The sequence below is a fragment of the Salmo trutta genome, chromosome 2 (genome assembly GCF_901001165.1).
Source record: "Salmo trutta chromosome 2, fSalTru1.1, whole genome shotgun sequence".
NCBI lineage: Eukaryota > Metazoa > Chordata > Actinopteri > Salmoniformes > Salmonidae > Salmo > Salmo trutta.
In genome coordinates this window covers 64,775,431-64,799,176 of record NC_042958.1, presented here as the reverse complement: position 1 = coordinate 64,799,176, position 23,746 = coordinate 64,775,431, and the positions used below count along the sequence as shown (strand labels likewise).

Below are 23,746 nucleotides of genomic sequence, written 5' to 3'. Positions count from 1 at the left end.
GCAGTCTGAATCAAGAACGACAACCTTTGTGGATGTTGCAGTGCCGATCTTCTTGTTACTCCCTTGTACTTCCTCTGTGAAGAGCTGAAGCCTCCGACTCCTCCTGGTTCTCCTCATGATCGGGCTTCCTGGGTCCTCACTGCTAGGGTAACTCTCAATCTGAACCTCGGTCTGGCCTGACGGTCTGCTCTTAGGTATCTTAGGGTCACTTCCACCCTCTCCGACACCCACAAGGACTAAGGATTTGGCTGCCTTGTTCTTCTCCACCTTGATGTTTTCCCCTTTTTTCTTAGCAGGCTTTTTTTGCTCGTTATTCTCCGACTTTACTTTCCCTTGTAAATCCCCGTCAACACCCTGCCACCTACCGTGCATCTTTTTATTTGACTTCCTCCCAGGTTCCCGTAGTGGCACATCAAACACAGGACTGTCCTCTACATCTTCATTCTCTTTGTTGTCACCTTCTGGCAACTCATCAAGCTCTTCTCCTTGCTTGTCAGAGCTATTAGAATTCAGCTCCCCAGTCAGGTCAATCAACTTATTTTCTTCAGTATCTTTTGGGTGTTCATTGGGAGAATCATCTTGTGGTTCTGTCATCTCTGGTCGGTCATCCATAACACTGTCTTCACTCTCCTCAGATCTTGGTCTCTTGACAAAGTCAGCAGGTATCAGTTTATTTCTCATCCTCCTTTTGGCAATCTTCTTCAGGATCGGGAGTTCCTCAGCTGGACAGGGTGGTGGAGGCTCTGTGATCGCTCTATTCTGTGGTGAAAAACTGCGGATCCCTCTTCGATCCCGTTTGTAAACAGCCCCAAATACCAGCTCCTCAAGACATTTGCCACGCTCTTCTCTCTTTGGACTCTCGTCCTTATTTCTGAGGTTATCCTCTAAGGGTGAGGAGGCGGAACAACTTCCTGCCAAAGAAACTGAGTCATCGGAGCCCTCTGTGTTTTTCTCCTTCTCAGAGTTTACTTCTGTTGAGGAATTATTCATGAGCCACTCAGAGACTTTCTCTAGACTTTTCTTCTGATTCTGGTCAATCATTTCGGTCAAGGACTCTCTTTTGTTATTCCTCAGATTGTCTTACAGGTTGGTTTCCGACCTTTTCAGGACGGCATGGTGGATCTTGAGGATGAGTGGTTATCTTTTTCCCAAGCTTTTGGGGTCGTGAAGGAGCTCTTTCAACAACCTCAGGTATTTCTGCCTCTAATGCTGCCTTCCGTTTTTCTGTGGTGGAGGTAGCTTTAGTCATCGGTATCCTTTTCAGTGGCTGGAGGTATGTCACCTAGGCCGCTGTCAAACCCCTCGTCCGAAATGACAGGGCAAGAATCTTCAAGACCCATGAGCTTTGCAAAGCCATCCTTGGCTGAAGAGAGAGGCATGGCGGTGACTAACACAAGACTCATAATAATCATATGCTCAAATAATCATGTGTAAAGCATGCTTTTAAAAAGACACATTCTAAGACTTTCAGTAATTTCAATTAATGAAATATACCCTATTATTTTGAATGACTTATTCTTATTAATCTACTAATACAGCTGTCCATCAATAATGCTATTAAGGAATAGTTACAGGAAAATTGACAACACACCATACCCAAATTAAATCTCTCACCTGCTATAGTTGACGAGCAGGACATTGGAAACTCATGATCCTCGCCATCAGCACGGTCAGTAGCCCACACGTCATCAGATGAGACATCATGGCCGTTTTTCTTCTGCACAGTCTCTGTGACACTGTTTTGAAGAGAAATGAAAAGGAAGATGGAAGAAAATGTGGAATTAAATACTAATTCATTTGAAAAATATGCAGGAGTGACAACAGATAGAAAAATACTTATTGTAAGTAAATGTACCACGTCTTTATTGAAACTAGCTCTATAATTGTTTTCGGTGCTACTGTTCTTACCTCATATGTCTCCTCATCTGGGACATTCCAGTGAAGTCTGAAAAAAATGTTACAGTCAAACTAAGTCCTCATTATCAAAATTCTAGCACATCTCAAACATGACTTATAGTAACATGTTTCGGTGATAGAAGCTAAACGATGAGGCTCACAGTTTGTGCAGGTGTCATGTTCATAGGCCTGGACCATATTCTGCAATCCCTCTGCTAATTTCTGAAACCCAGGGCTCTCCTGCAAACTCCTGCACACAGACAACAGGGTCAAATAACACAATTGACCCAACTGTAAATCACACGTAGTCACCAGTTACCAGAAAACAAAGTCTGATTCATTATGGCAAAATAATTCAAAACATTGTGATCTTTTGAGAAGTACAGCATAGTACAATTTTCATTTGAAAGCATATCTCTGACACATTTACTCTCATAATGAATGGAATTCAGGAGGGGGGGGTTAATCCTCTACAGTCAATACGGCATACCTTTTTGTGATCTTTGTCTTACAAACTGGACAGTTGGCCTCCTTTCTCCTACTGCTGTCCAAAAGCTTCATTATACAAAACCTAATTCATGGAGAGAGCAACAACTGTGAGTGATTGTACAACGTAAAAACAATGCCAGGTTAGTGGGAGATGTCAATGCGTAATACTGTCATTGAAAATAAACGTTAAAATCACTTACAAACATTCACCTACACTACATAATGAACCAGGAGTAAAGTTTATTTGAACCACAGCAAAGAAAGTGAGAGCTTACTTACTTGCAAAACTGGTGGCCACACTTAGTAGACACAGGTGTGCTCATCAATTCCAAACTACATGGAACAGAGAGCATAGAGCAGAAGAACAAACTATGAACAGGATCATAATTGCCTACTTCCTGCTGCTTATCAGACAACAATTGATTTCAACATAAAGTAGAAACAGCCTGCATACTAAACAGTAAACTACCACCAAAAGTATATGTAACATCAACACACCTTACACAATACAGTAATCTTCTACAGATGGCTAACGTTATTCTGCTGTCACACTCACCATATTGGACACTGCAAGATCTCCCAGATGACAGAGATCCCCTGTCTGACATCTTCAGCCTTCAGGGATTTCATGGTGTTCATTTTCTCATGTGCAGCACAACTGTAGCCAAGTAATGGGTGATTTCATTACTTTCTGACCATCCTGACAACAAGAATAATTGGAGCTTTTCCTAGCAAGTTGATTTCCTAGCTATGTTCCCACTAGCTGCTATTATCATCACTGGTGTATTTAGTACAGTAGCCTTGCTCCGTATTGTATAGGGTTGCACAAAAACAGTGCGCAGGAAGCCAGAAGTCAAATAAAATTTCAAGTTAGTGTTCCCGGTGGGCAAAATAAAAGTCCTGCACGCGCGCCATATGTGGACCAAAAAAGGAAAAATTTGTGGGGGAATTTTATTTTGACATGAGGTAAGCAGAGAGGAAGTGGGTCTACAACAGACCCACGTTTAGAGAGTCTGTTGAATAATACATTCCTTAGAAATTTGGTCTCAAATTCCCCCATCATTTCGGCACAAAGTTGAAATTGTTTTTTTTTTTTTACTTCTGGATTTCCGCTGACTGTTTTTGTACAACCCAATAGGGAGCAACGCTAGCGTATGTAAATACACCCACGTTGCTAAAAGCAGCTAAGGCCTGACGTATTTCATTGTGCCATCTTCATCAGAATTTTGCCCCACTACTGTAGTAATCACTACAATTGCACTAGAATTGTGTATTTTTTTATTACTTGATATTTTTTTGTATGTTTTAGTATTTTCTCGTTAATAATACCTGTGTTATCTTTTGTATGATGTAACAATGTAAATTGTTGATTTGTATTTTGAATAATACATTTTAAAAATATTAAATCTTGCCCCACTACTGAACTGACAAGTAGCAAAGATTTGTATAACTAAACCAAGATAGACCACAGCACGTCGTTTCAAATTAGAACAAATGAGTCATAGTGGGCAGAAAAAGCAAGGAATTCGGCAGAGCCAAGCAGGAACTAGCGAGATCCTATTGGCGCGTTCTATCAAAATGTGCATTTTTCTGTTAGGCAACGCCTAGTCTGATGTGCGCGTGTGCAATAACTCAATTCAACTTTGCACTCCTAAACAATTATTTTTTTATATACTTTGGTAAAGTCTAAAAAACGTTGTAATATTTGTAACTCAATAAGGAAGAGAGCCTGTCTCTTGTCTGAGATCAAGCTAGCTTGCAGAGCAGCTAACTAGCTAAAATATAGGCTAAAGATACCACTGTAGCTAGCGACCTCCACTTAATAATTATCACAACAACAAAAACATAATTGCCATCAAACTTAAAACGGGAGGCAACAGTCATAATAGACTTGTCTTAACAGCCAATGTGTATTATTTAACATTATTTCTAATACAGTACTCACTTACAGGAATGAGTAATTGTTTACACGTTGCTAGCTATTCCATAAAGGCACTGAAAACCACACATTTCCTATTTTTCTGTGGTTTAGTCACTCTGGCTTGACTGAAGAAAACGCAAATTCAAAGTATGCGGCGTCCGTCTCGCAATGGACAATTCAACCGCAAGGGTGGAATTGTGATACCACTCAATTGTGGACGTCCCAATTTAAATGAATATCTGGCGCAACGTAATGCAGTGCCTATAATGAATGAACTAGGCATTAGAAGTCCAGAACGTGTTAGCTATATATAAATAATTATGCTCAAATTGAAAAATCATGAAACTAAATAATGACGTTTCTATCATCCTAATCCAGGTGAAGATTACATCTCACATTCCAGTGTTCGAATTTGTGTTAACAAGATTTCTGTTTTTGCAACTCTCTGCAGCCAATGGCTATGTCCACTCCAGGTATAATTCCGGGAGCCACTTGTGGATTTGACAGGTCTAATGCCGCGTTCAAAACAACTGGGAACTCGGAAAAATACGAGGTCAAATTATGACATCAGTGATCTTCAGGTCGGAAAGTCGGAGCACTAAAAATAGGCCAGAGTTCCCGAGTTGGATGACCATTCAAAACGATTATTCCCAGTCGGAGCTCGTTTCCTTCCAAGTTCCCAGTTGTTTTGAACGTGCCATAAACGGTTCCACCTCCAACACGTCAAAAACAACCCCTATGCTGATGTTGGCTAAAGAAGCAGATCTGATTTAATCGAGCCCTACATTCGTTAGTGTTGTAACGTTAACTAATAGCAATCTATTGTTATTCGTAAAGAGTTGATAAAATTTGCCAAATATATAAAAAATATTAAGACTAGTGTGTCAGTGTCCTTGCATGCTAGCTTGCTAACAACAACTGCAGGCTGGGCACTAACGTTACACAATGTTGTTGCTGTGGCTAACTAGCGCCAATTACGCAACTTGAGTTTGAGTGGAGACAGGCATAATAATGTAATGAATGACAAGACTGTTTGATTTCAATAAGATCACCAATAGAGCAAATACATATTATGACACTACACCTGACACAAATACTGAGTGAATGAAGAAAATAATCAAACTTTACAGTACTTTTGTATCTTTTTTCTCTCCTGGATTCAGTTTAGTTTTCCCGCAACTATTTTGGCGCGTGACAACAACCCTTAGTACCGTATTTTAGCCAGCTAGCAACGGTTAGCTAACATTAGCCCAATCATGTTCTAAAGGAGCCTAACATTATTTATTATAGTCCAAGGTCGGACCGTACATGTTCTGTTTAAAGGCGAATTGGCTCTGGAAGCCAGAATGTAAACGTTAATCGATTTTCAATTGCGGTACAGTTCTATAAATACCTCTACTTCCATATCACATCAAAAATAATATCACAGTTGTACATTGTTTTAACCGGTTTTAACGCAGTTGCTGCCGACAATACTTTTCAATGATAACATTGCATGGATGTATTCATTTCGCTGATTCTATGGCAAAAAAATTCTTAAACGGAACGAAACTGGGATGGGACCTACCTGAATTTGTCAAAAAGAACTGAGGTTCTACTGAAGTTTTGCATCTATTTGGACTAATGATTACACCCCACGTTTGTGGCGTCCTCTTCCCTTTACATACAGGTGTTCGGAGACGCAGATAGTTTATTAACACAGATAGTCAGTCTACTGTCTGTTTTCCGTCAACAAACGCTGTAACATGGAAATATGGCCGTGTGGTAACCCTAACGCTATAATAGGTGTAGTCTTTTACCTTTAGTTTTTTGATAATTATTTCTCGCTGATATGAAAGGTATGTAGCTTATGTTTCCAAAACAATACTGCAAGCGATGCATGTTAATGTTAAGAACAAGCATCGGGGTTCTTAACAAAATTCACCCCGTCAGTAGATACTGTCGTCAATAGGCGCTAAAGTAGTTGGCGTCTATGAATGGGGTAAGCTAAACTGTGCTAGCAAAACCACCAGTCACGAGTAGTTTGCCCGCAGGCTAACACTGTTAATTCTGTTTCCAGTGTTGCTATGGAGGGCTCCAAGTCCTCTAGTACCACCATGCAGGTCAGCTTCGTGTGTCAGCGCTGCAGTCAGCCTCTAAAGCTGGATACATCCTTCAATGTGCTCGACCGTGTCACCATCCAGGAACTTATTGGTATGTTTACCCGAGTGTATGTTTGAGAGCGTGGGTGTGTGCACATGCTTTGGAGAGAGCTACAGAGGAAGAGACGGAGATCAGCGTTGTGAGTCTGTGTGTCTTCTGTCCCATCAGCTCCTCTGGTCACAGTGACACCAAGCAAGCAGACAGAAAGCAATGAGGCGGAAAGTGCTCCAGAGGTGAGACACTGGGTTGGTTCAATCCAATGGAAAGATGGTTTTGAAACCAGGTTTCACAGCAATATCCTTCATAGAAATTGAGTTTAGAACACCTGAAAGGGTTCTGATTTTCCTCTCTTCTTCCAGGAAACCTTTGTGGAAACAAAGCAAGATGGAGTCGCAAGAAAATACATCCCTCCTGCAAGGTAGCATCATGTCTAACTTACTACCTTCCAATCTGCTTGGCCTACACAGTGTAATGCCCTGCTCGCAACTTGAACTATCATACCCTCTAGGTCTAGGATGATGCCTACATAGTTTCGTGTGTGTGTGTGCGCGTGCATAGGATGATGTCCACAGAGAGCGCCAACAGCTTCACTCTGATTGGAGAAGCGTCGGACGGAGGCACCATGGAGAACCTCAGTCGGAGGCTGAAGGTGACCAGCGATCTGTTTGACATCATGTCAGGCCAGACCGACGTAGACCACCCGCTGTGCGAGGAGTGTACAGACACCCTGCTAGACCACCTGGACACGCAGCTCAACATCACAGAGAACGAGTGCCAGAACTACAAGTGAGTAGTCATACACTGCAACTACACTAACATTACAGAACTAGTGGGTAGTCAAAGTGTACTACACTATGTAACACACAGCAGGATTTGCCCTAGAAATATTTTCTTAGGCAGGGAGACCCACTCGGACTTAGTTTACACCAATATTTTGTTGCCTGGAGCAATATTGTGTGTCAAAAGAGGATCACTTATTTGCATGCATGAATCATTTGTGTGGATATGAGCGTGTTTTTGATGCCTGTGTATGTGTAGGGCAATTTTGTTGTTCACGTTCGATTGACGTGCGCGCATCCCGGTGTGGTGACACTGATGGTTTCTTAGAACTGGTGGCTTGATAGGTGGCAGGTAGCCCCGTGGTTAGAGCTGGATTGAATCCCCGAGCTTTCCCTGAGCAAGGCAGTTAGCCCACTGTTCCCCTGGTGCCGAGAAACGTGGATGTCGATTATGGTAGCCCCCCCCACACCTCTCTGATTCACATTTCAGTTGAACGCATTCAGTTGACTAGGTATCCCCCTTTCCCTTCTACGGCTGTGGCTAGCTAGATTGAGAATTTACTTAGCAGGTTATTATAATTTACGTAGCAGGTTAGGAGAATTATGTTAATTAAAGGGTTAGGCTAAAATGCTGTACTCCCATCTAGCCACAACCGTAGAAGCCATCAATCCAGAGAAACCATCAGATGGCTAACGTTGAAGTAGGGACCTTGACAAACTTAACAGTGAGTGAGTGAAAACACAGAAGACCGAGGGCTATAGCTATGTAAAACAAGTTCTTATTCTTCTGGCTTTATCCAGCTCTATTTGGGATGTTTTATCTTGCCTCGCTGGCTTGTTAGGTGATCGATCCTCTGACATCTGCGACGTTGTGGACGATAACATCTGAATTCGCGTTCGTTAACTTACACGTGCTGCATTTTGAAGTTGCATGTGCTTGTATCCACTGCTAGGTAAACAGAGGTTTCTGATGACGAACTGTGCACGCAACTTTACATGACACGCCCGGGAAAGGGGTCTGTTTGTTTCGTGTTTTTCATGTGTCTTTTTCTTTGCGCGTGTGTGTGTTTTCCTTGTCTGACTACGGTGTGTGTCCTCTACTAGGAACTGCCTGGAACTGCTGTCCCAGCTGAAGGAGGAGGAGGAGGACAGCCTGTTGCTGGAGCTCCAGAAACTGGGCGAGGAGGAGTCGTCACTGGTGGGGGAGCTGGAGGCGGTGGAAGAGCAGAGGGCTGCCTTGGCCGAGGACCTGGTCCAGGGACGCAGCCACTCCCAGCAGCTAGACACTGAGGAACTGCAGTGAGTAATGGCTGTCTGTCCTCCACCTCCTGAGGAATTTTGGCTGTTGTATTTCTAAGTTCAAAGCACTTTGGCTGTGGCGGCTGTCATCCTGTCTCACACGGATTACAGTGTAAAATGAGCTTTGGAAGTCCGCTGTCTCAACATTATGCACTTAGTAAAGAAATGAATGGGACACCGGTCACCCTACTTGGAACTCAAATTTTGAGACTGTATAACGCAGGGTTTCCAAAACTTGGGGGTGCTCGTTTTGGTTTTTGGCCTAGCGCTACACAGCCTAATCAACTAATCATCAAGCTTTGACAATTTGAATCAACCGTGTAGTGTTATGGCAAACTCCAAAACGTGCACCTCTTGGGAACCTGAGGACCGAGTTTGGGAAACGCTGGTATATTGCAAGACAGGAGAATGGGATGAGGAAAAAGAGGGAGACACCAAATCAACACCTACTCCTATGCACAATATAATTCAATTTCACAAATGAATCCCTTATCCTCCCCTGGCCTGTGTGAGTGATGTGTGTCTGTGTGCTCCAGGTACCAGAAGGAGTACAGTGAGTTCAAGCGGCAGCAGCTGGAGCTGGATGACGAGCTGAAGAGTGTGGACAACCAGATGCGATACTGCCAGATCCAACTGGACCGCCTGAAGAAGACCAACGTCTTCAACGCCACCTTCCACATCTGGTAAGGACACATACTCCGACGTATTACAGACGCTTATACATGCACTAAAATACACAGACGTGCACAAACAAACACACGCATGAATTATTGACCCAATGTATGTCAGTTTAGCGACTTAATCTCTGTTTGAAGTGGTGGCGTTTGCACGCTTGCGTTTAGAATGAACGGCTGCCTCTTGTCTCTCACCCCTCATCTTGTCTTCACATAGAATTTCGAACGGTATCTTTTACATTGATAGGTTTTAGTGCTTATAATAACTTTGTCTCTGGTCCCCAGGCACAGTGGCCAGTTTGGCACCATCAATAACTTCCGTCTGGGCCGACTACCCAGTGTCCCCGTCGAGTGGAACGAGATCAACGCCGCCTGGGGTCAGACCGTGCTACTGCTCCACGCTCTCGCCAACAAGATGGGGCTACGCTTCCAGAGGTCAGACATGACACGCACACAAGGAGAACCTCTCTCTATAGACACCCTTCTACGCCATGTAATATGTTAAATTGCCAAAGAAGTAACTGTATTTTAATCAGATATTTTATCATATCCAAATAAACATGATACATTGTACAATATGTCATTTAAAATATCTTGCTGGATTTCTTGAACTTCTCTCTCTCTCTCTCTCTCTCTATAGATACCGCCTGGTCCCATATGGAAACCACTCGTACCTGGAGTCACTTACAGACAAGTCCAAGGTAATGCTTGTTACCAGCAAGTGAGGTCTCACACTAAAAGGCACAGGAGCACACTTTCTGCTGGCGACTATATGGAGACAAGCTATATATATATGTATGAGCTGTGGGGGGGGGGGGGAAATAGTGAACTATCCTTTTTAATATTATTTTGCAATACTCATTAGACTGGCCCAAGCCAACCCCACCCCAGTGAATAGGCCATGTTGTATATGGTACATTCCACTCGCTCTCTCTCTTTTTGTGTGTGTAGGAGCTACCACTGTATTGTTCAGGGGGCCTGCACTTCTTCTGGGACAAGTTTGACCATGCCATGGTGGCCTTCCTGGACTGTGTGCAGGAAGGAATCTGCTCGATTGTCTTGGATACTAGTGTTCTATTTTCAGCAATCAGACACCAGAATGTTCAAACAGAACATTTGGAATTTATTGATCAGTTGTGACATCATAATTGGTTCACAATGAGACTTCTAGAATCTCACACTTATGTGGATGTTATGTCATAATAGACCATAATATACGGTCCAAAATGGTGAATGTTACCTACATGTGTTGAACTGCTTGCCCTCATCTCATATTTAAACATGCCACTTTCCTTTGAGGTGAAACATATTACTGAACTCTCTGAATTGTCAATTTAAAGACATTTTGACAATTTATTCATGACTAAATTTAGCTAACATTAGATAATTAATCCAGAGATTCTTACCTTTGCCTCTGCAGTCTCGTCCAGATCATCATGGCATATGTAGTTCTTTGATAGCCACATTAGCAGCAAATTAGCATTTCATTTTTGGGGGCAAAATACAAGAAAATATTTAAATCTGATCAAATCAGTGAAAGTGATAATCCTAGTGAAAATGACTTCTTTCTATCACTTGACAGTTAGACGTGTGTAAAACGTAACAGTGTTGCATCAGCCAGACATGCCTTCAACTTTGGTCATCAAAAACAGAAATTCCCCCTTCGTTTGAGCCCTTCAAAAAAAGGGGGGACAATTTATTCTATTATTGGGAAATATATAGAGTTCAACTTATGATACAACTCAAGCAAGAATTTAAAAAAAGCCTTACTCTCAAAACATCAAATGGAATGGATATGTAGGAAAATGGTGCCGACAGATAGGGCTGCCATGCTTCTAGCTTACAAGCATTTCGCAATAACATCTGCTAAACACATATATATGACAAATGCAATTTGATTTGAGCTGTTTGGTTTCCCGAAAACAGGTATGCACACACACACACACTGTGACTTCAGTCCATTTTCCTATGAGCCTGTGATGCAGCCCACTGGACAGGCCAAGCAAGGTCTTTCTCTTCTTTGTGGCAGGAGTGTGTGTGTGTGTGTACTAGAGGTCGACCGATTATGATTTTTCACCGCCGATACCGATTATTGGAGGACCAAAAAAGCTGATACCGATTAATCTGCCGTTTTTTTGTTGTTGTAATAATGACAATTACAACAATACTGAATGAACACTTATTTTAACTTACCGTAATTTCCGGACTTAAGCGCACCTGAATATAAGCCGCACCCACTGAATTTCAAAAAAAGTATTATTTTGAACATAAATAAGCCGCACATGTCTATAAACCGCAGGTGCCTACCGGTACATTGAAACAAATGAACTTTACACAGGCTTTAACGAAACACGGCTTGTAACAAAATTAATAGGCTTTAACGAAACACGGCTTGTAACAAAAAATTACAAAATTTGCAGTAAGCTTTAGTTGTCTTTTTGCACCGTCTTATCATCGACTCATTAAGACCAAGCTCCCGTGCAGCAGCTCTATTTCCTTTTCCAACAGCCAGATCAATCGCCTTCAACTTGAAAGCTGCATCATATGCATTTCTCTGTGTCTTTGCCATGATGAAGGTGACAAAATGACTACCGTAATCAGAATGATGGGAAGTTTGAGAGCGCTCGATTTAATCTAAACAGTAAACAAAAAAGTTGTTTGACCTTAACCCGTTCGGCAATTTCATTGGTCTAATGAAAGCTTCATGCCGCCAAAAAACTGAGCACATCACAGAATGTGTTTTTTTATTTATTTATTTGAAAGCGGGAAAAATCCATATATTAGCCACGTCATTGTTTAAGCGCGAGGTTAAGCTGGTAAAAAAGTTGTGGCTTATAGTCCGGAATTTACGGTAATATATACATCAATAAAATTAATTTAGCCTCAAATAAATAATGAAACATGTTCAATTTGGTTTAAATAATGCAAAAACAAAGTGTTGAAGAAGAAAGTAAAAAGTGCAATACGTGCCATGTAAGAAAGCTAACGTTTAAGTGCCTTGTTCAGAACATGGGAACATATGAAAGCTGGTGGTTCCTTTTAACATGAGTCTTCAATATTCCCAGGTAAGAAGTTTTAGGTTGTAGTTATTATAGGAATTATAGGACTATTTCTCTCTATACGAGTTGTATTTCATATACCTTTGACTATTGGATGTTCTTATAGGCACTTTAGTATTGCCAGTGTAACAGTATAGCTTCTGTCCCTCTCCTCGCTCCTACCTGGGCTCAAACCAGGTACGCATCGACAACAGAACACCCTCGAAGCAGCGTTACCCATGTAGAGCAAGGGGAACAACTACTCCAAGTCTCAGAGCCAGTGACGTTTGAACTGCTATTAGCGCGCACCCGCTAACTAGCTAGCCATTTCACATCGGTTACACCAGCCTAATCTTGGGAGTTGATAGGCTTGAAGTCATAAACAGCGAAGAGCGAAGAGCTGCTGGCAAAACATACGGAAGTGCTGTTTGAATGAATGCTTACGAGCCTGCTGGTGCCTACCACCGCTCAGTCAGACTGCTCTATCAAATCATAGACTTAATTATAATATAATAAACACACAGAAATACGAGCCTTAGGTCATTAATATGGTCGAATCTGGAAACTATCATCTCGAAAACAAAACGTTTATTCTTTCAGTGAAATACGGAACCGGTCCGTATTTTATCTAACGGGTGGCATCCCTAAGTCTAAATATTCCTGTTACATTGCACAACCTTCAATGTTATGTCATAATTATGCAGAATTCTGGCAAATTAGTTCGCAACGAGCAAGGCGGCCCAAACTGTTGCATATACCCTGACTCTGCGTGCAATGAACGCAAGAGCAATGACACAATTTCATGTTAGCAGGCAATATTAACTAAATATGCAGGTTTAAAAATATATACTTGTGTATTGATTTTAAAGAATGGCATTGATGTTAATGGTTAGGTACATTGGTACAACGACAGTGCTTTTTTCGCAAATGCGCTTGTTGAATCTTCACCCGTTTGTCGAAGTAGGCTGTGATTCGATGAGAAATTAACAGGAGTGCAATGTAAGGCAGGTGGTTAGAGCGTTGGACTAGTAACCGGAAGGTTGCAAAAACAAATCCCCCCCTGAACAAGGCAGTTAACCCCCGTTCCTAGGCCGTCATTGAAAATAAGAATGTGTTCTTAATCTGGCTTGCTTAGTTAAATAAAGGTGTTTAAAATCTTTTTTTTATTTTTATAAATATACTGCTCAAAAAAATAAAGGGAACACTTAAACAACACATCCTAGATCTGAATGAAAGAAATAATCTTATTAAATACTTTTTTCTTTACATAGTTGAATGTGCTGACAACAAAATCACACAAAAAAAATCAATGAAAATCCAATTTATCAACCCATGGAGGTCTGGATTTGGAGTCACACTCAAAATTAAAGTGGAAAACCACACTACAGGCTGATCCAACTTTGATGTAATGTCCTTAAAACAAGTCAAAATGAGGCTCAGTAGTGTGTGTGGCCTCCACGTGCCTGTATGACCTCTCTACAACGCCTGGGCATGCTCCTGATGAGGTGGCGGATGGTCTCCTGAGGGATCTCCTCCCAGACCTGGACTAAAGCATCCGCCAACTCCTGGACAGTCTGTGGTGCAACGTGGCGTTGGTGGATGGTGCGAGACATGATGTCCCAGATGTGCTCAATTGGATTCAGGTCTGGGGAACGGGCGGGCCAGTCCATAGCATCAATGCCTTCCTCTTGCAGGAACTGCTGACACACTCCAGCCACATGAGGTCTAGCATTGTCTTGAATTAGGAGGAACCCAGGGCCAACCGCACTCACAGGTATTTAACTAGGCAAGTCAGTTAACCTCTCTGGGGTATGTGGGACGATTTCGTCCCACCTACGTAACAGCTACTGAAATTCCAGTGGCGCGATTTTTGAATCGTTAGAAATACTATTACTTCAATTTCTCAAACATATGACTATTTTACAGCTATTTAAAGACAAGAATCTCGTTAATCTAACCCCACTGTCCGATTTCAAAAAGGCTTTACAACGAAAGCAAAACATTAGATTATGTCAGCAGAGTGCCCAGCCAGAAAAAAATCAGACAGCCATTTTTCAAGCTAGCATATCATGTCACATAAACCCAAACCACAGCTAAATGCAGCACTAACCTTTGATGATCTTCATCAGATGACACACCTAGGACATTGTGTTATACAATACATGCATGTCTGTTCAATCAAGTTCATATTTATATCAAAAAACAGCTTTTTGCATTAGCATGTGACGTTCAGAAAAAGCATAACCCCCGCAAACTTCCGTTGAATTTACTAACAGTTTGCTAAATTACTCACGATAAACGTTCACAAAAAGCATAACAATTATTTTAAGAATTATAGATACATTACTCCTCTATGCACTCGATATGTCCGATTTTAAAATAGCTTTTCGGATGAAGCACATTTTGCAATAATCTAAGTACATAGCCCGGCATTACAGGGCTAGCTATTTAGATACCCACCCAGGTCAGCCTCCACCAAAATCACATTTCCTATAAGAAAAATGTTCTTACCTTGCTTGTTCTTCATCAGAATACACTGCCAGGACTTCTACTTCAATAACAAATGTTGGTTTGGTCCCAAATAATCCATCGTTATATCCAAACAGCGACGTTTTGTTCGTGAGTTCTAGAATGCTTCTTCACGGTCCCGCGCATGGCGCATTGGCGTGTCAAAAATGTCTAAATATTCCATTACCGTACTTCGAAGCATGTCAACCGCTGTTTAAAACCAATTTTTATGCCATTTAACTCGTAGATTAGTGATAATATTCCGACCGGGAGTATGCATTGAGCCTAAACAGCCGAATAAAATTTCTCCTCAGAAGCGACTCGTGCACGCGCCTCATTCAAAGGTCCTCGGAGCAGCTACTTACAAAAGGTGATAATGTGTTTCAGCCTGAGGCTCCCTCGTAAACCTTCAGGTTTTTCGCGGGCTCTGAGAGCCTATCGGAGCCCTGGGAATTGTCACGTTACAGCTAAGATCCTTACTTTTCAATAAAAAGATGCAAGACGCACGACTCCTTGTCAGACAGGGTACTTCCTGCTTGAAACCTTGTCAGGTTTTTGCCTGCCATAGGAGTTCTGTTATACTCACAGACACCATTCAAACAGTTTTAGAAAATTCAGAGTGTTTTCTATCCAAACCTGAACAATAATATGCATATTCTAGCTTCTGAGTTGGTGTAGGAGGCAGTTAAAAATGGGAACATATTTTTTCCAAAATTCTCAATACTGCCCCCTAGCCCAGACAGGTTAAGAACAAATTCTTATTTTCAATGACGTCCTACGAACAGTGGGTAAACTGCCTTGTTCAGGGGCAGAACGACAGATTTGTACCTCGTCAGCTCGGGGATTTGAACTTGCAACTTTTCAGTTAATAGTCCAACACTCTAACCACTAGGCTACCCTGCCATCCATAACCTGACACAGACAAACAGACAGACAGTGTAAGACTGTCTGTCTATCTAGCTGGAGGCATAGGAAGCATTAGCCTGGTTACTACCAGACTGAATTCTCGCGAGCTCACTGTTTTACATTTGCCCGAAGTAGTTTACCCCCGTCCCTGCTAAGGCTTCTCATGCTGCTCAGTTCCCACACCGCATCTCATTTGAGATTCGGTCTGGTGTTAACCAGGATAAAGAAGCATAGGCCTACTTAAAATTAATACATTTGCTTACATGATCCAGTTCTCTGAAGCAGGGATACGCTTGAAGTATCTTGGTATAACTGTCCTGCTCCTTAGTAGCATCAGAGTCGATGAAGGCCCGTCTTGCTTGGAATTCAAGGTCCAGGAGCTGGGAAACATCCTTCTGGTTGGGTCTGGCCTTGGTATTGTACATATCCTGTAGAGTTTTATAATGTCTCGCCTGGTTCTGTAGGCCTCTCAGTAGTTTCTGATGCCAGAAAACATCACAAACCCGACCAATTAACATTTAAAAATGTAGACTGAAATTAAGACCAGTGATTCCGCTGGTACTACCCCCCCCAAACCTCTCATTCCACAGGAAACACTGAAGACTAAATAGTCACTTTGTTTCTAGTCCCTCATTTAGAGTAGTAGTAGAAGTTGCATTTATACGGAAACACTATCCACTATTTCAATTTGTGTACTTACCACCCAACTGTTCAACCTCTGGGGTGCTGCATCTAGATAGTGAGGATCTCTCCAAGATCAGGGTTGAGGAGGTGGATTCGTCAGTCTCATCAGTGGACATCTCCTGGCTGCTCTGAAATCTAAGGCTTTGTGGCCTCTTTCTTGAAAGGGTCGCTCCCTGCTTCTTTTTGGGGGTTGTCACATTCCGAATCCTTTTCAAAAGCTGCTTCTTCACAGATTCCTAAAAAACAACAAAATTGTTTGTGTTATAAATCACATTAAACCGAATCCAGAAATTAAACGATACAAGCAGACACATGTTGCCCTGATTGATCTGGATGAAGCACATCCCTCCTATTTTGAGTGTCAGATGTTTACACTTTGGCTGCCAGGTATCCAACAGTGCTGTGTTTGGAAACATGTGTTGAATACCTGAGTAGTGACTTACCCACTCAGCTCCACTGGTTGTAGATCTGTCCCGCAGCATTGGGTAGTACTCTATGAGACGCTTCGCCATTACAGTGAGTTCACGGCTGCATGGATACTGGAAGTCATCCCCTGCCGCTCTCTTAATGGAAATCATGCTTGTTACTCTGTTCCTGATTAATCGACAGCGAAGATCTTTGGAAAGGATATAGTCTTTGTCCAGCATGCTGATTTTCAAAAAAGGAGCTTCTTGATTGCTCCAACTCTGTGTCTGTGTATAAGACATACTGTGGGCTGACAAGCTGTACGGTTCTGGTGGAACCATGTTGGTCTCTTGGGTTTGGAGAGGGGTGGGGGGATGGAGGGGACAGGAGGGTGAAGGAAGGGGGGGGTGAAGAGTGGAAGGAGGTGGGAGTGGGGCTGAAATCACAGGTCCCAGAGGAGAGATGCCTAGTCCACACAAATTCTTCACCCTGTATGAGACATACATTTATTCTATAGTAATTATAAAGGCAAAGAACACCACACTGTAACAACAACCTAACAGCAAACACCAAAACAAGTACATCTGTAGATACCTGTATTGTAATGATTGCCAGGAAATGCTACTTTGATAACAGGAAACACTGTCTGCATGGTTAGATTAAATGTCTCCCAAATGTCAAAATCTAACATGACCTCATTTTCACCATGAGTAAATCTCCAAATGGTTCTCCTTCTGAAGAAGTGCTCTGGACCGGGAAAGAGACCATGTAAATCCTCCTTAGAGGCTGGGCAGCATGTCTGTGCTTATATTAGCAGCTGAAGAACACATTTAACCACATGGTAAATAGTTAAGTAAACGCAAAGTGTCAGGTTGATATAGGTTATGAGACATTAGCATACTGTCTTCCCTTTCCAGTTAATGCAGGAATGATTTACCAAGCTAGCTAATGTTAGCTAACAAAATGTGACTACCTGTATATCATTAACGTTGACGTCAATTACTTTAAACCAAAATATAGTGCAAGCTAATGAAACTAACGTTAACGCTAAATTGTCTCCCATATTGAAAACCTTAGTTAATCTTTGCTTGCCTAGCTAAGATTGTAGACAATGACTGACACCATCGATAATTTAGCTTCGCCGTCTTTGGCGCCATTTCTACTGATTTTCTATTGTCAATAGAAAGGGCACATTTACACCTCATTAACACTATTTCTGGCAATAAAGCACTCTCAATCTAACCAAAGTTAAAGTTTTTTTCAACGAATGGCCGTTCGTGCAGTTATTAACTGCAAAAAGGCAACGTTACCTAGTTAAAATTAGCATGCTAACTTGGTTTGCCAACTTTCCAATTCAAATGAACGTTAGCTAACGTTAGCTTGCTAAGGAGAAAGGTAGACGGTATAAACAAATTAACATTACCTTTTAATACTGCGGATGATATATGGTCCATGCCTGGATATGTCATCCATTCCATCTTCATTCATGGTGTTGTTAGATGAATGAAAGATTTGGACCGTATTTGACTTTTTAGTTTTTTAGGCCTCGCTTATTTAGCTAGATAATGTGATGAACGTACGTCAGTTAAGCAATATCACACGAGAGTGAGTGCTGAATATCAGCACGGCTGTGATTCGGTCGCAGGTACGAGGCCGCAGGTGGAAGATAATATTCAGTATAACAGCACGACCTCGAGTGTGATATTGCTTTTATACAACACTTCTACAAGCGCAATTTCTTAGTTAACAGTAATACGCGACAACAGATTATGATTTGTTTATTTATTTCCTCATTTATTTGGCTCCGCCAACACACATAGTTCCCCAACTGGTCTGGAACTGGACTGTTGCCAAGCAACACATATACATTTTCCTCCACACTAGCTTGATACTGCTACTTTGTGTAGGTCTACACGTTACCGTCCTCTCCTGAGGACCATTCATCATTTAACTCAAATGTTATTTGTGGAAATATGTTCATATTTGCGGTGCGAAGTTTGTTACAATTTAAGATAGAGAACGATTGTTAATGTAATTAACGGTTATTAGAACACCTGTAAAGCGGAGTGATACATGTATAGTTAAAAGTCCCAGTGGTGTTGTTCTCTACTCCAATAAATTACTTGGTTTTATTATAAATACTGAACATCATTTTCACTTCTTTCCGCCCTTTTCATCGAAAGCAGTGGGAACGTTTTACTTGCGTTTAGTAACGTTCAAGATGCTTTGACGGTGCGTTATCTGCTGCGTTTTTATTACTTTTTAATTGAAACTGTTATTGAGCCATATCAATAGATTTCACAGTCGCAGCCCTGATTTCTGGCTGCTCTGTGGTATTGACGAATGCACTGAGGAATATAGTGTACAATTCCTTACATCATGTAAAGAGAAACCACCTTCAACACCTACTTGATTGCACCCGACCAGATGAACAGCCATCGGAGGAAAGCCAAGCACCACCGGAACAAGTAAGTAGCTAGCTTGCATTTTTTTTGTTCTCTGGATTAAAAAAATAATTTAATGAACAGACAATACACGGACCAAAGTCATACTGTCCATTAGGCTATTCGATCATTTTAGCCATAATGACTCTTATGGCTAAAGCTGGGTTAATGTGAAATAATCGATGATAAATAGGAACAAAACACTTAAATAGCACTATTGGTGACACTAAATACAATTTCAAATAATCATCTGTTTCTTTGATGTGTGGTACACAGGACAACATTCAACCCGATAGTCTTCTAGCTAACTCCAGCATCACTGATCAGCAACTCCATACATCTGACTCAGATGATGGGCAAAGGGGCATTGACCAACATGGAGCTGTTACAGTGCAACAAGTAAGTTACTCCGTTGGTGGCAATCTACTGAAATTGACCATATTTTTTTAAGTACTTAGATTTACTAATAGCATTCATAGTCAGTCTTCACAACCACTTCTCCTGTCATAAACATTATACTTGTCATGAACTAGTAATGTCCAGCCTCAGGATACTACATTCAATGTCAACATTTATTTTAGAATCTGACAACACATGCCACTGCTTTTGTGATAAATACCAGAGCCAAGCATCGTCTCTCACAGGTAAGATGCTTTTTCTGAACAGAGCATTTGGTTTGTTACATTATGCAGAGCATTTTGTAGTGGTTCAGTGATGGTTGAGTTCATTCTCAGTGCTAGGTTGTCCACCTTACTATTGTTGATCCCTTATGTCCTTATGTTAATGAATATGTCATAAGAAAATGTGAATATCATAGGTATACATGATGGTGTGTTCCAACCTCCATGATTGATGACATCCCCACCTCTCTCACTGTCTCATTTTCAGAAAGGTGTGAATGACATTGTTGCTGGGGTACAGCAGTATCAATCATCACTATTGGACAACCTCAGGAAGCAGATGGAGGCAGTGCTAAAGAAGCATTCAGGAAGCACATCAGGTCAACTTGAAAAAGATGCAATGGATATATTTGACAATTTCATTGACCCTTTTGCTGGCGTTGCAACAACATTTAGACAGGACAGTGTTATTAAGAAGCTGTTTGGACGCAGAGGAAATTCCAATTCCCTGAACCATATGCAGGATGAAATGTGGAGGATCAAAAGACATTTTCATCAAAGACAAATTATTTTATTATGTACCATTAGTCAAAAGTCTAGAGCAGTTCTTATCACACCCAAGGATTCTGTCTATGGTTGAAAAGGGACCCCAGATGTGCAGGGCAAGTTTTTTTCATGACATTGTTGATGGTGCTCTTCTAAAATCACATCCCTTATTTTCAGAGAAACCAAATGCATTGCAGATTGTTCTGTACACGGATGAAATAGAGATCTGTAATCCACTAGGATCCTTTGCATCAAAAAACAAGTTGTTAATGGTGTACTACACCCTAGGAAATATAAATCCAAAATACAGGTCTAAACTGGCTGCTATCAGGCTACTTGCCATGGCTATATCAGCAGACCTCTGTCAATCTGGTGTAGATGTAATATTGAATAGAATCATGGAAGACATGGATGCATTCATTGTACAGTGGGGTTAAAATGCTAACTATTAACGGCGAGAAAACGATATATGGTGCCATGGTCTCTCTGTCTGGAGACACCCTGGCACAACATGAAGTAGCAGGGTTCAGAGGGTGTGGGCTTTGCCTACAGTAAGTGCAGACACTGAGTGTTCTTTTGAGGACATGCAGTCACACTTCAATGAGGATGCATATACTGAAAGGACATTGGAGAAGCATGTCAGACAGTGTGATGAAATAGAAAAGGCACAGACTGACTTGCTTCGCAACAGCCTGAGAACAACATATGGGATCAATAGAAGGAGCAAGTTAGTTGAATTCTCAGCCTTTGATATCATACAACAAACTCCGCAAGACATTATGCATGTAATTCTGGAGGGCATAGCCCCAATGTATTTTGAATCGTCTTGTGGTGTCAGGACAGATTGATCTGGACTCAGTGAATTCTGCTATTCTTGGTTTCCCTTATTCCCCTCTAGATGTTAGCGATCGGCCATCCCCAATTTCTGTTAGTACATTAACGTCGAGTGACGGAAAACTAAAACAGTCATCTGGGCAAATGCTTGTCCTGCTAAGGATATTGCCATTCGTTTTGGAGAGTTTGGAAGTCAATGCATATATACGACTGACAATTGAGCTAATAGAGATTGTACAGATAGTATTTGCACCTGTTCTTTCCATTGTGACCGTGTCTAGGTTGAAGTTACTCATTGTAAATCATTTGAAGCATTGGAAGTAGCTTTTTCCAGACCGCAATGTTACACCTAAACAGCATTATATGATACATTTGCCATCACAGATAAAGTCATTGGGTCCAATGGTTAGACATATGTGTATGCGGTTCGAGTCTAAACATTGAGCTTGGAAGCCCATTGTTTAAAGAAACAATGTAAAAAAATATTTGCAAGTCTTTGATCAATCAGAACCAAATATATGAAAGCTGCCAAAATGTTGACAGTTCAATGCACCCCGTTTTTTCAAATGAAAGGGAGATGGGACCTGTATCAGAGGTAAAGATCGACAATATTTACGTGGAAAATTGAGGGACTTCCTAGGTTTCAATGAAGTAAACCATGCTGTATCACTCAAATGGCTTGTAATCAATTCAAATAAAATACATAACTCAGAAGTCCATGATCTTTGCCAAAGTACTGAATGGTAATATGCCAGAATTTGGACTGGTCAAAAACATATTTCTTGTTGATTCTAGGCTTTATTTTTTGGAATATCAACCATTTCAAACTATACGCTTTGATAGAAACATCATGGCTTATCAAGTTGAGGTCCCACACTTTGCACAGGCCACTGAGTTAGTGGATGCTGAAAAGCTGGTTGGTTTTACCTCTCATTACACAATTAGCAACAAGAGCCAAACTTATGTACAAGTCAAATACCATCTTGGGGAAGTAATAGAATTGTACAACAGTTCAAATGACTCAGTGTGTTCCCCAGATATGAAAAGTGTACTGTCTTTGTTCTGGACTGTATTTTGTATACATGATTGCTGTGTGTAAGATTGACAAAGCAGTGAATTCCATTTGGTCATTGTCTGTTCTTAATATGTTGACACGATTGTCGTAGTGATGAGACCAAAACGCAGCAGGTATGTGTATACTCATCTTTATTATGAGGAAAGAAGGCAAACCCAAAATAAACACGTATACAAAAAGAAACACACCGACAATAAACAGTCCTGTAAGGCTTGACGCTATACACGGAACAATCTCCCACAAATCACAAACACACCCTAATATATGGGACTCTCAATCAAAGGCAAATAGACAACACCTGCCTTCAACTGAGAGTCCCAACCCCAATTAATCAAACATAGAAACTGGCACACTAGACTAAACATAGAATACATGAAAATCAAACATTGCCCAAACACCCCGGAATACTTAAATCAAATGCCCCTTCAACAAACACACCACCCCGAACCACATAAAACGAATACCCTCTGCCACGTCCTGGCCAAACTACAATAACAATTAACCCTTATACTGGCCAGGACGTGACATATGTGAAGAGATGAAAAGGATACGATGCTTGAAATAAGAAATTCTGACTTTGACAAAGCAGTTTTGTACTTCTCAGTGTTGATGAAACAGCTTTATAATTCTGGTAATTCTAGTTTTGAGCATTAAGTTACTCAGAACCAGTAACACAATCTCAGTAACAAGTTATATTATCTTAAGATAATTAAGGACAAAAAGCTTGAAACAAGTGAAATGCTCCAACATAAAAACTGGCTGATGATAAATATCTTGTCAGACAAAAACAAGCATATATTGCCTTGATTTAAGATATTTAATTTTACTTAGATTTTAATTTTTGCAGTGTATATGCAGACAAACAAACCTTTTTTAATGAAAAAAGAGTGAACTATTTTCCAATGCTCATCAGACTGGCCCAAGCCAACCCCAGTGAATAGGCCATGTTGTATATGGTACATTCCACTCTCCCTTTCTTATGTGTGTAGGAGCTACCACTGCACTGTACAGGGGGCCTGCGCTTCTTCTGGGACAACAAGTTTGACCATGCCAGGTGGCCTTCCTGGACTGTGGTGCAGCGGTTCAAGGAGGAGGTGGAGAAGGGAGACACGGGATTCTGCCTGCCCCTACAGGTCAGTCAACTAGTCTAGCAGACATCATTCAATTATAATTGTAATCATCTATGGATTTACGCTGAGAGACCAAGGATTAAGCTGTCAAAAGTTACCAACTTCAGTTAATTGTGTAATTTGGTAGTTATACAACTCAATTAATTAGTATATCTTTATTCATTTTTCCAAATCATAAAAAAATCACTCCTTTTCCTATTCAGATTTGACAAATGCATTCCCTTGTTTCTTAATATTTCATTTATTCTACTTTCCTGCACTAGTAACACATCTGACAGAATGATTCAGATGAGTATTTGGATTTGATTTTATTGAGGTGTTTTATACAGGTGTTTCTGTAGCTTTGAGGACTGCTG

The 23,746-nt window shown here is 41.1% G+C and overlaps 2 protein-coding genes and 1 long non-coding RNA gene across 3 annotated transcripts in view; 2 read left to right on the top strand and 1 right to left on the bottom strand.

The window, feature by feature from the left end:
- The window catches only part of LOC115163372 (breast cancer type 1 susceptibility protein-like), a 71,123-nt gene extending 65,170 nt beyond the window's left edge, over nt 1-5,953 (bottom strand). Inside the window, 9 exon segments of the mRNA XM_029715202.1 lie at nt 45-971; nt 1,247-1,363; nt 1,615-1,736; nt 1,909-1,945; nt 2,058-2,146; nt 2,387-2,467; nt 2,665-2,718; nt 2,942-3,043; nt 5,874-5,953. Coding sequence (XP_029571062.1) covers nt 45-971; nt 1,247-1,363; nt 1,615-1,736; nt 1,909-1,945; nt 2,058-2,146; nt 2,387-2,467; nt 2,665-2,718; nt 2,942-3,043; nt 5,874-5,917 — 1,573 coding nt within the window. The 5' untranslated portion in view covers nt 5,918-5,953.
- A 242-nt stretch (nt 5,954-6,195) lies between these two features.
- The window catches only part of LOC115160932 (beclin-1), a gene marked incomplete in the record, with an annotated part of 102,335 nt that continues 84,784 nt past the window's right edge, over nt 6,196-23,746 (top strand). Inside the window, 9 exon segments of the mRNA XM_029711477.1 lie at nt 6,196-6,287; nt 6,366-6,499; nt 6,617-6,681; nt 6,808-6,866; nt 7,007-7,234; nt 8,332-8,526; nt 9,063-9,209; nt 9,486-9,635; nt 9,841-9,900. Of these exon segments, the coding sequence (XP_029567337.1) occupies nt 6,283-6,287; nt 6,366-6,499; nt 6,617-6,681; nt 6,808-6,866; nt 7,007-7,234; nt 8,332-8,526; nt 9,063-9,209; nt 9,486-9,635; nt 9,841-9,900 (1,043 nt within the window).
- On the top strand, nt 17,088-20,993 carry LOC115160977 (uncharacterized). Its single transcript, XR_003869160.1, has 4 exons — nt 17,088-19,209; nt 19,462-19,584; nt 19,767-19,829; nt 20,074-20,993. It is a non-coding gene; the product is annotated as an uncharacterized LOC115160977 (long non-coding RNA).